Source organism: Oncorhynchus keta, unplaced genomic scaffold, assembly GCF_023373465.1.
Source record: "Oncorhynchus keta strain PuntledgeMale-10-30-2019 unplaced genomic scaffold, Oket_V2 Un_scaffold_8454_pilon_pilon, whole genome shotgun sequence".
In the NCBI taxonomy this organism is placed as follows: domain Eukaryota; kingdom Metazoa; phylum Chordata; class Actinopteri; order Salmoniformes; family Salmonidae; genus Oncorhynchus; species Oncorhynchus keta.
In genome coordinates this window covers 209,897-223,300 of record NW_026291006.1, presented here as the reverse complement: position 1 = coordinate 223,300, position 13,404 = coordinate 209,897, and the positions used below count along the sequence as shown (strand labels likewise).

At 43.1% G+C, this 13,404-nt stretch overlaps 1 protein-coding gene across 1 annotated transcript in view; it reads right to left on the bottom strand.

Annotated features, from left to right (window-relative positions):
- Positions 1–2,948: 2,948 nt before the first annotated feature.
- The window catches only part of zranb3 (zinc finger, RAN-binding domain containing 3), an 87,316-nt gene continuing 76,860 nt past the window's right edge, over positions 2,949–13,404 (bottom strand). The window contains exons 21-24 of the mRNA XM_052517562.1: positions 9,151–9,321; positions 8,791–8,983; positions 6,139–6,270; positions 2,949–3,147 (exon numbers count right to left, since the gene is read on the bottom strand). Coding sequence (XP_052373522.1) covers positions 3,049–3,147; positions 6,139–6,270; positions 8,791–8,983; positions 9,151–9,321 — 595 coding nt within the window. The 3' untranslated portion in view covers positions 2,949–3,048. The remainder of the gene's footprint in view (positions 3,148–6,138; positions 6,271–8,790; positions 8,984–9,150; positions 9,322–13,404) is intronic.

Here is a 13,404-nt window from a genome sequence, read left to right as displayed (position 1 = left end):
ACACTATCAACTAGACTACATGTAGAGGACATAAAGACACTATCAACTAGACATAAAGACACTACAACTAGACTACATGTAGAGGACATAAAGACACTACCAACTAGACTACATGTAGAGGACATAAAGACACTATCAACTAGACTACATGTAGAGGACATAAAGACACTACCAACTAGACTACATGTAGAGGACATAAAGACACTACCAACTAGACTACATGTAGAGGACATAAAGACACTACAACTAGACTACATGTAGAGGACATAAAGACACTATCAACTAGACTACATGTAGAGGACATAAAGACACTACCAACTAGACTACATGTAGAGGACATAAAGACACTATCAACTAGACTACATGTAGAGGACATAAAGACACTACCAACTAGACTACATGTAGAGGACATAAAGACACTACCAACTAGACTACATGTAGAGGACATAAAGACACTACCAACTAGACTACATGTAGAGGACATAAAGACACTATCAACTAGACTACATGAGAGGACATAAAGACACTATCAACTAGACTACATGTAGAGGACATAAAGACACTACCAACTAGACTACATGTAGAGGACATAAAGACACTACCAACTAGACTACATGTAGAGGACATAAAGACACTACCAACTAGACTACATGTAGAGGACATAAAGACACTACCAACTAGACTACATGTAGAGGACATAAAGACACTACCAACTAGACTACATGTAGAGGACATAAAGACACTACCAACTAGACTACATGTAGAGGACATAAAGACACTACCAACTAGACTACATGTAGAGGACATAAAGACACTACCAACTAGACTACATGTAGAGGACATAAAGACACTACCAACTAGACTACATGTAGAGGACATAAAGACACTACCAACTAGACTACATGTAGAGGACATAACTAGACGACATGTAGAGGACATAAGACACTAGACACTACCAACTAGACTACATGTAGAGGACATAAAGACACTACCAACTAGACTACATGTAGAGGACATAAAGACACTATCAACTAGACTACATGTAGAGGACATAAAGACACTATCAACTAGACTACATGTAGAGGACATAAAGACACTACCAACTAGACTACATGTAGAGGACATAAAGACACTACCAACTAGACTACATGTAGAGGACATAAAGACACTATCAACTAGACTACATGTAGAGGACATAAAGACACTACCAACTAGACTACATGTAGAGGACATAAAGACACTACCAACTAGACTACATGTAGAGGACATAAAGACACTACCAACTAGACTACATGTAGAGGACATAAAGACACTATCAACTAGACTACATGTAGAGGACATAAAGACACTACCAACTAGACTACATGTAGAGGACATAAAGACACTACCAACTAGACTACATGTAGAGGACATAAAGACACTACTACATGTAGAGGACATAAAGACACTATCAACTAGACTACATGTAGAGGACATAAAGACACTACCAACTAGACTACATGTAGAGGACATAAAGACACTACCAACTAGACTACATGTAGAGGACATAAAGACACTACCAACTAGACTACATGTAGAGGACATAAAGACACTATCAACTAGACTACATGTAGAGGACATAAAGACACTATCAACTAGACTACATGTAGAGGACATAAAGACACTATCAACTAGACTACATGTAGAGGACATAAAGACACTACCAACTAGACGACATGTAGAGGACATAAAGACACTACCAACTAGACTACATGTAGAGGACATAAAGACACTATCAACTAGACTACATGTAGAGGACATAAAGACACTATCAACTAGACTACATGTAGAGGACATAAAGACACTACCAACTAGACTACATGTAGAGGACATAAAGACACTATCAACTAGACTACATGTAGAGGACATAAAGACACTATCAACTAGACTACATGTAGAGGACATAAAGACACTACCAACTAGACTACATGTAGAGGACATAAAGACACTATCAACTAGACTACATGTAGAGGACATAAAGACACTACCAACTAGACTACATGTAGAGGACATAAAGACACTACCAACTAGACTACATGTAGAGGACATAAAGACACTATCAACTAGACTACATGTAGAGGACATAAAGACACTATCAACTAGACTACATGTAGAGGACATAAAGACACTACCAACTAGACTACATGTAGAGGACATAAAGACACTACCAACTAGACTACATGTAGAGGACATAAAGACACTACCAACTAGACTACATGTAGAGGACATAAAGACACTACCAACTAGACTACATGTAGAGGACATAAAGACACTACCAACTAGACTACATGTAGAGGACATAAAGACACTACCAACTAGACTACATGTAGAGGACATAAAGACACTAAACTAGACACATAAAGACACTCAACTAGACTACATGTAGAGGACATAAAGACACTATCAACTAGACTACATGTAGAGGACATGAAGGAAAACACTTGTGATATCCTGTCAAGATGTAAACTAGAGCATCACACACATCAGGGTTTTTCTACCAAGTTTGCAACTAACCTAAAATAGCAGCGAGCGCTCGGCAGGCATGCAGGCAGGCTGGCCAAACAGCAGCAGCCTTGGTTCAGTTCAGCCTGTATCTGAGCTAGATAAGCCCGTTATAAATCAACCCAGGCTCACTGCTGACGGTTTGGGGACAACATGGGAAGGAGCAGCTGCTCATTTGGAACATTTGCATTTGATACAGGCAGCATTGTTTAGTAAAATCTATTCAGGTAACTCAACAAAATCAACCCTGAAAGAACAGTGTTCACATCAACACTCTCAAGGATCCAACTTGAACATGATGTCATGAAAGGAAGGAGGCGATGTTCCTCTACATTGATTGCTGGTGAATCCATAACCCGACATCAGTGGCAGCATTGAGAACCAACCGTGACATGTAGCCTTCTTCACAGAGATGACAACACACTGAAGAAACATCCTTCCTATGTCACTCAGTACACTCCAACTTTCCCTCCTTCCTTGGTTGAGGAAAACATTTAGTTTCAATGTTCATTTCTTTATGAAGAAGCTAGTGATGTCTGAAGCCACCTTGGAGGCTGCCAGTCCTTTCTTCATCTGGCTTCTGTCCTTGGCTTGCTGAGCTGTCCTCTGTAAAACAAACAGCCTACTGTCATCAATACTCTGTCCTCTGTAAAACAAACAGCCTACTGTCATCAATACTCTGTCCTCTGTAAAACAAACAGCCTACTGTCATCAGCCTACTGTCATAAAGACACTGTCATCAACTCTGTCCTCTGTAAAACAAAAGCCTACTGTCATCAATACTCTGTCCTCTGTAAAACAAAAGCCTACTATCAACTCTGTCCTCTGTAAAACAAACAGCCTACTGTCATCAATACTACATCCTCTGTAAAACAAACAGCCTACTGTCATAGACTACATGTAAACTGACAAAAAGACACTATAACAGTCCTCATGTACAAAAGCCTACTGTCATATACTGTAAAACATGGTATCAGTACTTATAAAACAAACTAGAGTCATCAGTACATCTGTTTATCTACTGTAATCAGTACTTAAAACAAACAGCCTACTATAACATGTCAGGCACTGTAAACTCAAAAGGCAGCAGCTACTGTCATTACTTCTGTCAGCCTGTAAAACAAAAGCCTACTGTCATCATACTCTGTAAAATCAAAAGGTATCAGTTATACTTCATAACATGGTAATAGTAAAAACAAACAGCATTCTGTCATCAGTACTTGTCCTTGTAAAACATGGGAAGGTATTATTATATCAATATTGTATTATAAAACAAACAGGTAACTATAAAATCAACCCTGAAAACAATATATTCTGTCATCAACACTCTCAAAACAAACAGATTATAACTTGTCATTACATATGTATTATATTAGCGATGTTACTGTAACATGGTATGATATTATAACATGGTATTATAACATAGTATTATAACATGGTATTATTATAACATGATATTATAACATAGTATTATAACAACAGAATTATAACATGGTATTATAACATGGTATTATATATAACATTTTATATTATAACATGGTATTATAACATAGTAATAACATGGTGGTGTATTATAACATGGTATTATACTATAACATGGTATGGTATGGTATTATAACATGGTGGTGTATGATATTACAACATGGTATTATATTACAACATTGTATTATAACATGGTATGATATCATAACATGGTATTGTATTGTAAAACATCAGGTATTCATATTATAACATGGTATGTAAATACTAAAACAGGGACTGGTATTATAACATGTCTGTATTAACAAACAGGTACTATATTAAACATTGTATTATAACATAGTAAAACAAACTTGTGGTACTGTCATCAATATAACTAGTATTATAACATGGTGGTGTATTATACTATAACATGGTATTATATTAGTCTTGTATTATAACATAGTATTATATTATACTGTATTAATACATTGTATTATAACTGTATTATATTATAACATGCCTATTGTATTGTATCTATATCATGGAACACATGTGTGTATTATACTATAACGTGTATTGTATTATATTATAACATAGTATTATAACATGGACCACTGTATTATATTATAACATGGTATTATATTATAACATGGTAATATAACATGGTATTATATTATAACATGGTATTATAACATGGTATTATATTATAACATGGTAATATATTATAACATGGTATTATATTATAACATGGTAATATAACATGGTATTATATTATAACATGGTATTATAATATAACATGGTATTATAACATGGTATTTATTATATTATAACATGATATTATAACATGGTATTATAACATAGTATTATAACATGGTATTATATTATAACATGGTATTATACTATAACATGGTAATATAACATGGTATGGTATTATAACATGGTATGTATTATATTATAACATGGTATGGTATTAAACATGTGTATGTATGGTATAATCATGGTGTTATAGCATGGTAATATAACATGGTATTATAATATATCATGGTATTATATTATAACATGGTATGATGTAATAACATGGTATTAGAACATGGTATTATATTATAACATAGTATTATAACATGGTATTATACTATAACATGGTATGATATTACAACATGGTATGATATTACAACATGGTATGATATTACAACATGGTATTATAACATGGTATGATATCATGGTGGTGGTTTGAGAGGGCATATGGGTGTAATGTGGGACTGAGTGTTTATGGACACAGAGGAACGGGGACCAGGACCCTTGTGGTTCTGTGGCAGACGGTGCAGAGTGTCTGTAGGTTGTCCAGGGAACACTGTGTGTCTGTGTGTGATGGTGTGTGTGTCTGTGTGTACTGGACTCTTACGGTTCTGTGGCAGACGGTGCAGAGTGTCTGTAGGTTGTCCAGGGAACACTGTGTGTCTGTGTGTGATGGTGTGTGTGTGTGTGTCTGTGTGTACTGGACTCTTACGGTTCTGTGGCAGACGGTGCAGAGTGTCTGTAGGTTGTCCAGGGAACACTGTGTGTCTGTGTGTGATGGTGTGTGTGTGTGTCTGTGTGTACTGGACTCTTACGGTTCTGTGGCAGACGGTGCAGAGTGTCTGTAGGTTGTCCAGGGAACACTGTGTGTCTGTGTGTGATGGTGTGTGTGTGTGTGTACTGGACTCTTACGGTTCTGTGGCAGACGGTGCAGAGTGTCTGTAGGTTGTCCAGGGAACACTGTGTGTGTGTGATGGTGTGTGGTGTGTGTACTGGACTCTTACGGTTCTGTGGCAGACGGTGCAGAGTGTCTGTAGGTTGTCCAGGGAACACTGTGTGTCTGTGTGTGATGGTGTGTGTGTGTGTCTGTCTGTGACGGTGTGTCTGTGTGTGTCTGTGTGTGATGGTGTGTGTGTGTGTCTGTGTGTACTGGACTCTTACGGTTCTGTGGCAGACGGTGCAGAGTGTCTGTAGGTTGTCCAGGGAACACTGTGTGTCTGTGTGTGATGGTGTGTGTGTGTGTCTGTGTGTACTGGACTCTTACGGTTCTGTGGCAGACGGTGCAGAGTGTCTGTAGGTTGTCCAGGGAACACTGTGTGTCTGTGTGTACTGGACTCTTACGGTTCTGTGGCAGACGGTGCAGAGTGTCTGTAGGTTGTCCAGGGAACACTGTCCTCCCCCACTGTAGACGGGTCGGATGTGGTCCACCTGCCAGAACTGACCCTCCACGGGGGCACGGATCATCTCATTCAGCTGGACACAACACAGACCATTTTAATAAACACATTTCTCAGTAAAGGCGGTAGTATAATGATTATTATAATTTACAGTTTTAAAAGCTCAAATGGATAAAAAAACAATTTGATGTAAGAAATATTTGTAAAATCCCTTGTGAGTTTTGTCCATGTGTTTTTCATAATAGGATCTTGTCAACCTTCCCATGTCAGCATCACATTTCCTTCGCCTGTCTGAGAGAATGACAAGGCTCTAATGGAAGAGAACGAGCTGGGGACTCTGGGAACAGGTAGGAACTCAAACGCCTGTAATTCTAGTTCTATGGCCTGGAGCTGGGGAACACTAGAACCAAAATGGAGGCATTTCAGTTTGAAGCTAAGCCTTTTCTTTTCTCCACTTTATGTGGAAAGAGCCAGAGAAGGGGAACCCTGGGGACAATTCAGCTCAGAAATCAATCTCCATTCCTGGGTAGAAGCGGTAGATAGAGTAGCGCTCTCCCAACATTAGCCACAAGAGAACCGGGGGTGTCACATACCCACAGAGGAGAAGAAAAGCAAAGCTGTACTCAGGAACAAGCTCCGTTCCACCACGACTACCGACCCACCTCCACCCCCTCCTCGCTCCATACATTCCCCCACTGGTCTACTAATGTCTTAGGAAGCCTTTACTAAAGCTAGAGTCCTCAGACCTCCTATACAGCGCACCAATACAATGTGTTAATCAGCAGTTGTTCTGTGGTTTCTGTGCAGTACAGAGGACCTGTTAGTGTTAGGCCAAATCCATCCATTGATCTGTGAGCGAGAAGGCAGAAGGTCTTTCCAGTAGAAATGGCAGAGTCAAATCTAACAGGCTCTTGGCTGAGGTGAGGTTGAGCTGTGGGAGAAATCCATGGAGGATCTGACAGTACTGGCCAATCTATTCACTGTGAGCCGAGAGAGAGGAAGTCACACACACACAGGTTGAGAGAGGAACTTGTGTGTCCACAGTACAGTACACCCCCTCCACACACACCCGTCATCCACACCCCCCTCCACCCACACATCTAATGGTTTATCTTCCCCCAGCACAAAGCAGCAGTTTCCAGGGAAGATAAGTGTCAGTCAGTAGTAGAGAGGACTGAGTCCCTCTCATTTCACTCTCTTCTCTGTGTTCTCCCCCTCCTCTCCCAGTGTATAATATAATGTCTACTAAAGCCTTTAGTCCCCCCAGATCCAGGGGGTTAGTTGGAACAGGTGAAACCCGTCTGTTCTCGACACTACACACGTTGCTTTATATCAGAAGTGGCTTCAAATGTCTAAATGGGTCCTATCCAGTTCAGTGTTTTCTGTACTTCAGTAATGTGATATGCTCATTTGAGAAGAGAGATGATGATACTGCTCTTTGATAAATCCAGTTGAAAATCAACCCACATCAATAGTATGACTGTTCTCTCTGTCTGTAGATTTGTGCACCTTTAAAAAGCTCATGTCTGTAAAGGGCTCATAAAGTCATGTAGAAGACTGTATCCTGGCTAAGAGAGCTCAGGTAGTGTAGGTCAGACCCCATACAGAGTAATGGAATGGTCCTAGGTCACCCCATACAGAGTAATGGAATGGTCCTAGGTCACCCCATACAGAGTAATGGAATGGTCCTAGGTCACCCCATACAGAGTAATGGAATGCTCCTAGGTCACCCCATACAGAGTAATGGAATGCTCCTAGGTCACCCCATACAGAGTAATGGAATGCTCCTAGGTCCCCCATACAGAGTAATGGAATGCTCCTAGGTCCCCCATACAGAGTAATGGAATGCTCCTAGGTCCCCCATACAGAGTAATGGAATGCTCCTAGGTCCCCCCATACAGAGTAATGGAATGCTCCTAGGTCCCCCCATACAGAGTAATGGAATGCTCCTAGGTCCCCCATACAGAGTAATGGAATGGTCCTAGGTCCCCCCATACAGAGTAATGGAATGCTCCTAGGTCCCCCCATACAGAGTAATGGAATGCTCCTAGGTCCCCCCATACAGAGTAATGGAATGCTCCTAGGTCCCCCCATACAGAGTAATGGAATGCTCCTAGGTCCCCCCATACAGAGTAATGGAATGCTCCTAGGTCCCCCATACAGAGTAATGGAATGGTCCTAGGTCCCCCCATACAGAGTAATGGAATGCTCCTAGGTCCCCCATACAGAGTAATGGAATGGTCCTAGGTCCCCCCATACAGAGTAATGGAATGCTCCTAGGTCCCCCCATACAGAGTAATGGAATGGTCCTAGGTCCCCCATACAGAGTAATGGAATGCTCCTAGGTCCCCCCATACAGAGTAATGGAATGGTCCTAGGTCCCCCCATACAGAGTAATGGAATGGTCCTAGGTCCCCCCATACAGAGTAATGGAATGGTCCTAGGTCCCCCCATACAGAGTAATGGAATGCTCCTAGGTCCCCCCATACAGAGTAATGGAATGCTCCTAGGTCCCCCCATACAGAGTAATGGAATGCTCCTAGGTCCCTCTCTGTATCACAGACCTGGGGGGATAAAGACATCCAAACCAACCAACCTGTTTGAGTGACAGCTGGGCCAGCCAGGTGTTCTCTAGCATCTCCTTCCTGTGTGTGGGCGGGGCGTCGCGGACCTTCAGGTACAGCTGGTGGGCTTGCAGGCCGCAGCTCTGACACACCCCCTGCTCCGTCTGCAGTACCCGGGCACGCATGTAGGCCTGGCTGGAGCGCAGCTGGAACTCCTCCTGACACCTATGATAGGATAGATGAAGTAGAATACAACAGAATAACTTGATGTTTTCTTTGTAGAGCTTTAATTAAGGAACGCAGTAGGCCTACGAGGCAACACTAATAATAGCAGGATATACAACACCACTGATGGGTGAACTTGGCTTAACTTTGATGATGCTTCTACTTACGTCTGGCTACAGAAGCAGGTGTCCCAGGCTCCTCCTGTGGACCCACAGGCCTTGTGGCAGGACAGACACAAGGGTCGACCCTCACTGTCCAGCACCTGCAGGTACCCAGCTTCAGCCTCTGACGGGCCCTCAGGAGCACCAACAGGAGGCTCTGGGTGCACCTCGGATGGTCTGGGGGGAGAGATGGAAAGAGACAGACACAGAGAGGGAGGGAGGATTGTCAGTCATCTGCCCAACAAGTGAATAAACAGTATTAATCCACTGGGCACAGACATCAATTCAACGTTGGTTCAACGTAATTTCATTGACATGACGATTCCGTCTGCCTTGCGGTCAGACGCCAAGCAGTTGCCGTACCAGGCAGTGATGCAACCAGGCAGTGATGCAACCAGGCAGTGATGCAACCAGGCAGTGATGCAACCAGTTGCAGCTGTAGAACCTTTCGAGGATCTCAGGACCCATGCCAAATCTTTTTAGTTTCCTGAGGGGGATTAGGTTTTGTTGTGCCCTCTTCACGACTATCTTGGTGTGTTTGGACCATTCTAGTTTGTTGGTGATGTCCTCTTCATGACTGTCTTGGTGTGTTTGGACCATTCTAGTTTGTTGGTGATGTCCTCTTCATGACTGTCTTGGTGTGTTTGGACCATGTTAGTTTGTTGGTGATGTGTCCTCTTCATGACTGTCTTGGTGTGTTTGGACCATTCTAGTTTGTTGGTGATGTCCTCTTCATGACTGTCTTGGTGTGTTTGGACCATGTTAGTTTGTTGGTGATGTGTCCTCTTCATGACTGTCTTGGTGTGTTTTTGGACCATGTTGTGTTTGGAGTTTGTTGGTGATGTGGACACCAAGGAACTTGAAGCTCTCAACCTGCTCCACTAAAGCCCTGTCGATGACAATGGGGGCGTGCTCGGTCCTCCTTTTCCTGTAGTCCACAATCATCTCCTTAGTCTTGGTTACGTTGAGGGATAGGTTATTCTAGCACCACCCAGCCAGGTCTCTGACCTCCTCCCTATAGGCTGTCTCGTCGTTGATCAGACCTACCCCTGTTGTGCTGACTGCAAACTTAATGATGGTGTTGGAGTTGTGCCTGGCCATGCAGTCGTGGGTGAACAGGGAGTACAGGAGGGGACTGAGCATGCACCCCTGAGGGGCTCCAGTGTTGAGGATCAGCGTGGCAGATGTGTTGCTACCTACCCTCACCACCTAGGGACGGCCCGTCAGGAAGTCCAGGATTCAGTGGCAGAGGGAGGTGTTTAGTCCCAGGATCCTTAGCTTAATGATGAGCTTTGTGGGCACTATGGTGTTGAACGCTGAGCTGTAGTCAATGAACAGGATTCTCACGTAGGTGTTATTTTTGTCCAGGTGGGAAAGGGCAGTGTGGAGTGCAAAAGAGATTGCATCATCTGTGGATCTGTTTGGGCGGTATGCAAATTGGAGTGGGTCTAGCGTTTCTGGGATAATGGTGTTGATGTGAGCCATTACCAGTCTTTCAAAGCACCTCATGTCTACATACGTGAGTGCTACGGGTCTGTAGTCATTTAGGCAGAACAAATGTTCTTGGGCACAGGGACTATGGTGGTCTGCTTGAAACATGTTGATATTACAGATTCAATCAGGGACATGTTGAAAATGTCAGTGAAGACATCTGCCAGTTGGTCAGCACATGCCCGGAGCACATGTCCTGGTAAACCGTCTGGCCCCGCAGCCTTGTGAATAATGACCTGTTTAAAAAGGTCTTACTCACGTCAGCTATGGAGAAGGTGATCACACAGTCTGGAACAGCTGATGCTCTCATGCATGCCTCAGTGTTGCTTGCCTCGAAGCTAGCATAGAAGTGACTGTGACGCGGCTGTGTTTCCATATGTAGTCCGTAATAATTTGCAAGCCCTGCCACATCCGACGAGCATATAGAGCCTAGCTACTGTATATAGCCTCGCTACTGTATAGAGCCTCGCTACTGTATAGAGCCTCGCTACTGTATAGAGCCTCGCTACTGTATAGAGCCTCGCTACTGTATAGAGCCTCGCTACTGTATAGAGCCTCGCTACTGTATAGAGCCTCGCTACTGTATAGAGCCTCGCTACTGTATAGAGCCTCGCTACTGTATAGAGCCTAGCTACTGTATAGAGCCTAGCTACTGTATAGAGCCTAGCTACTGTATAGAGCCTAGCTACTGTATAGAGCCTAGCTACTGTATAGAGCCTAGCTACTGTATAGAGCCTAGCTACTGTACAGAGCCTAGCTACTGTACAGAGCCTAGCTACTGTACAGAGCCTAGCTACTGTATAGAGCCTAGCTACTGTACAGAGCCTAGCTACTGTACAGAGCCTAGCTACTGTAGAGCCTAGCTACTGTAGAGCCTAGCTACTGTATAGAGCCTAGCTACTGTATAGAGCCTAGCTACTGTACAGAGCCTAGCTACTGTACAGAGCCTAGCTACTGTACAGAGCCTCGCTACTGTACAGAGCCTCGCTACTGTATAGAGCCTAGCTACTGTATAGAGCCTAGCTACTGTACAGAGCCTCGCTACTGTATAGAGCCTCGCTACTGTATAGAGCCTAGCTACTGTATAGAGCCTAGCTACTGTATAGAGCCTAGCTACTGTACAGAGCCTAGCTACTGTACAGAGCCTCGCTACTGTATAGAGCCTAGCTACTGTACAGAGCCTAGCTACTGTACAGAGCCTAGCTACTGTATAGAGCCTAGCTACTGTATAGAGCCTCGCTACTGTATAGAGCCTCGCTACTGTATAGAGCCTAGCTACTGTATAGAGCCTAGCTACTGTATAGAGCCTAGCTACTGTATAGAGCCTAGCTACTGTATAGAGCCTAGCTACTGTATAGAGCCTAGCTACTGTATAGAGCCTAGCTACTGTATAGAGCCTAGCTACTGTATAGAGCCTCGCTACTGTATAGAGCCTCGCTACTGTATAGAGCCTCGCTACTGTATAGAGCCTAGCTACTGTATAGAGCAGGGGTGTCAAACAATACGGCCCATTGCGGGCCGGAACCGGCCCCCAAGGAGGTTCGATCAGGCCCTACACTGATAATTTGAAAGTGGAAAAAATGCATAAAAGACTGGAATTAATATTTTTTTTTTTAAGACAAGCCGCATCACTGAGACAGACTGAAAACAGCAGACGGTATCTGCGCCATCTGCTGCTTGTTACACGTTGTTAAGATTGTTAATGTCTCTACCTCTCCACTACACCCTCATTAGCCAAAATGTCGTTATCAAACGGAGAAAAGTAGATAAGGAGTGTAGAATTTTCAAAGAAAAATGGACCTCCTATTTATTTACAGAGATGCACGGAAAACCTTTGTGCTTGGTGTGTTTGCAACAAGTTTCGGTATTGAAGGACATATGTCTGTGTGATATAATATTCGACGCCACTACGAGACTCATCACAGCGAAAAATAGACGGCTTGCAAGGACAACTGAGAAGAGATAAGATTAACACGGCTGGCGGGTCTGAGGAAACAGCAGTCAACTTTCATCCAGAGCCGAAGTCAGTGAAGCAGCGGTAAAAGCCAGCTACCTAATTGCTAGCGAAATAGCATTAGCATCAAGCCTTTCACGGTGACTTTGTTAAAACATGCATGATGAAGGCGGCTGAACTTGTATGTCCCGACTGGCGACAAGCTTTTGCCAATATTAGCATGACGGGAATATAGCAGAGGGATTTCTGAACTATCACTGGTCCCATAGACAGTCAATAAAACAGAGAGTCAAGTCATTTATTGCATTTTCCGTAAAATTGACTGGTCCACTGACATCTAAAACAGTGGCCCAACTGGCCATATTTATTCTGAGGAGTTGATGAGACATTGACTGTTACTGAAGAGTTTCTTGAGTTGGTGCCAATGATGGACACCACAACAGCCGAGACTTACTTCAACTCTGTCCTTGCTGCATTGGACAGAGTTGGAGTGGACTGGTCCCGTACTGAAGCCTGGCTACAGACAGCGCGCATCCATGGTCTTTCAATGAATATCATTTGTCGCGACAAAGTTCAAAGACAAAGTACAAGCCCTTAATGGAGAGGAGATCGTTTCTGGACATTTCACTGGTATTTTGCACCAGGAGGCATTGTGTTGCAAGTCGCTGAAAATGGACTCACGTCATGGAGGTGGTTCCTTCACACTGTAAATTTCATGGTCCAGAGGTCTGAACCATCGTCAGTTTGACAAACTTCTGGATGGACAGGAACATTGGTTACAGCCTGCCATACCAGGACTGAATGGTTAGATACCT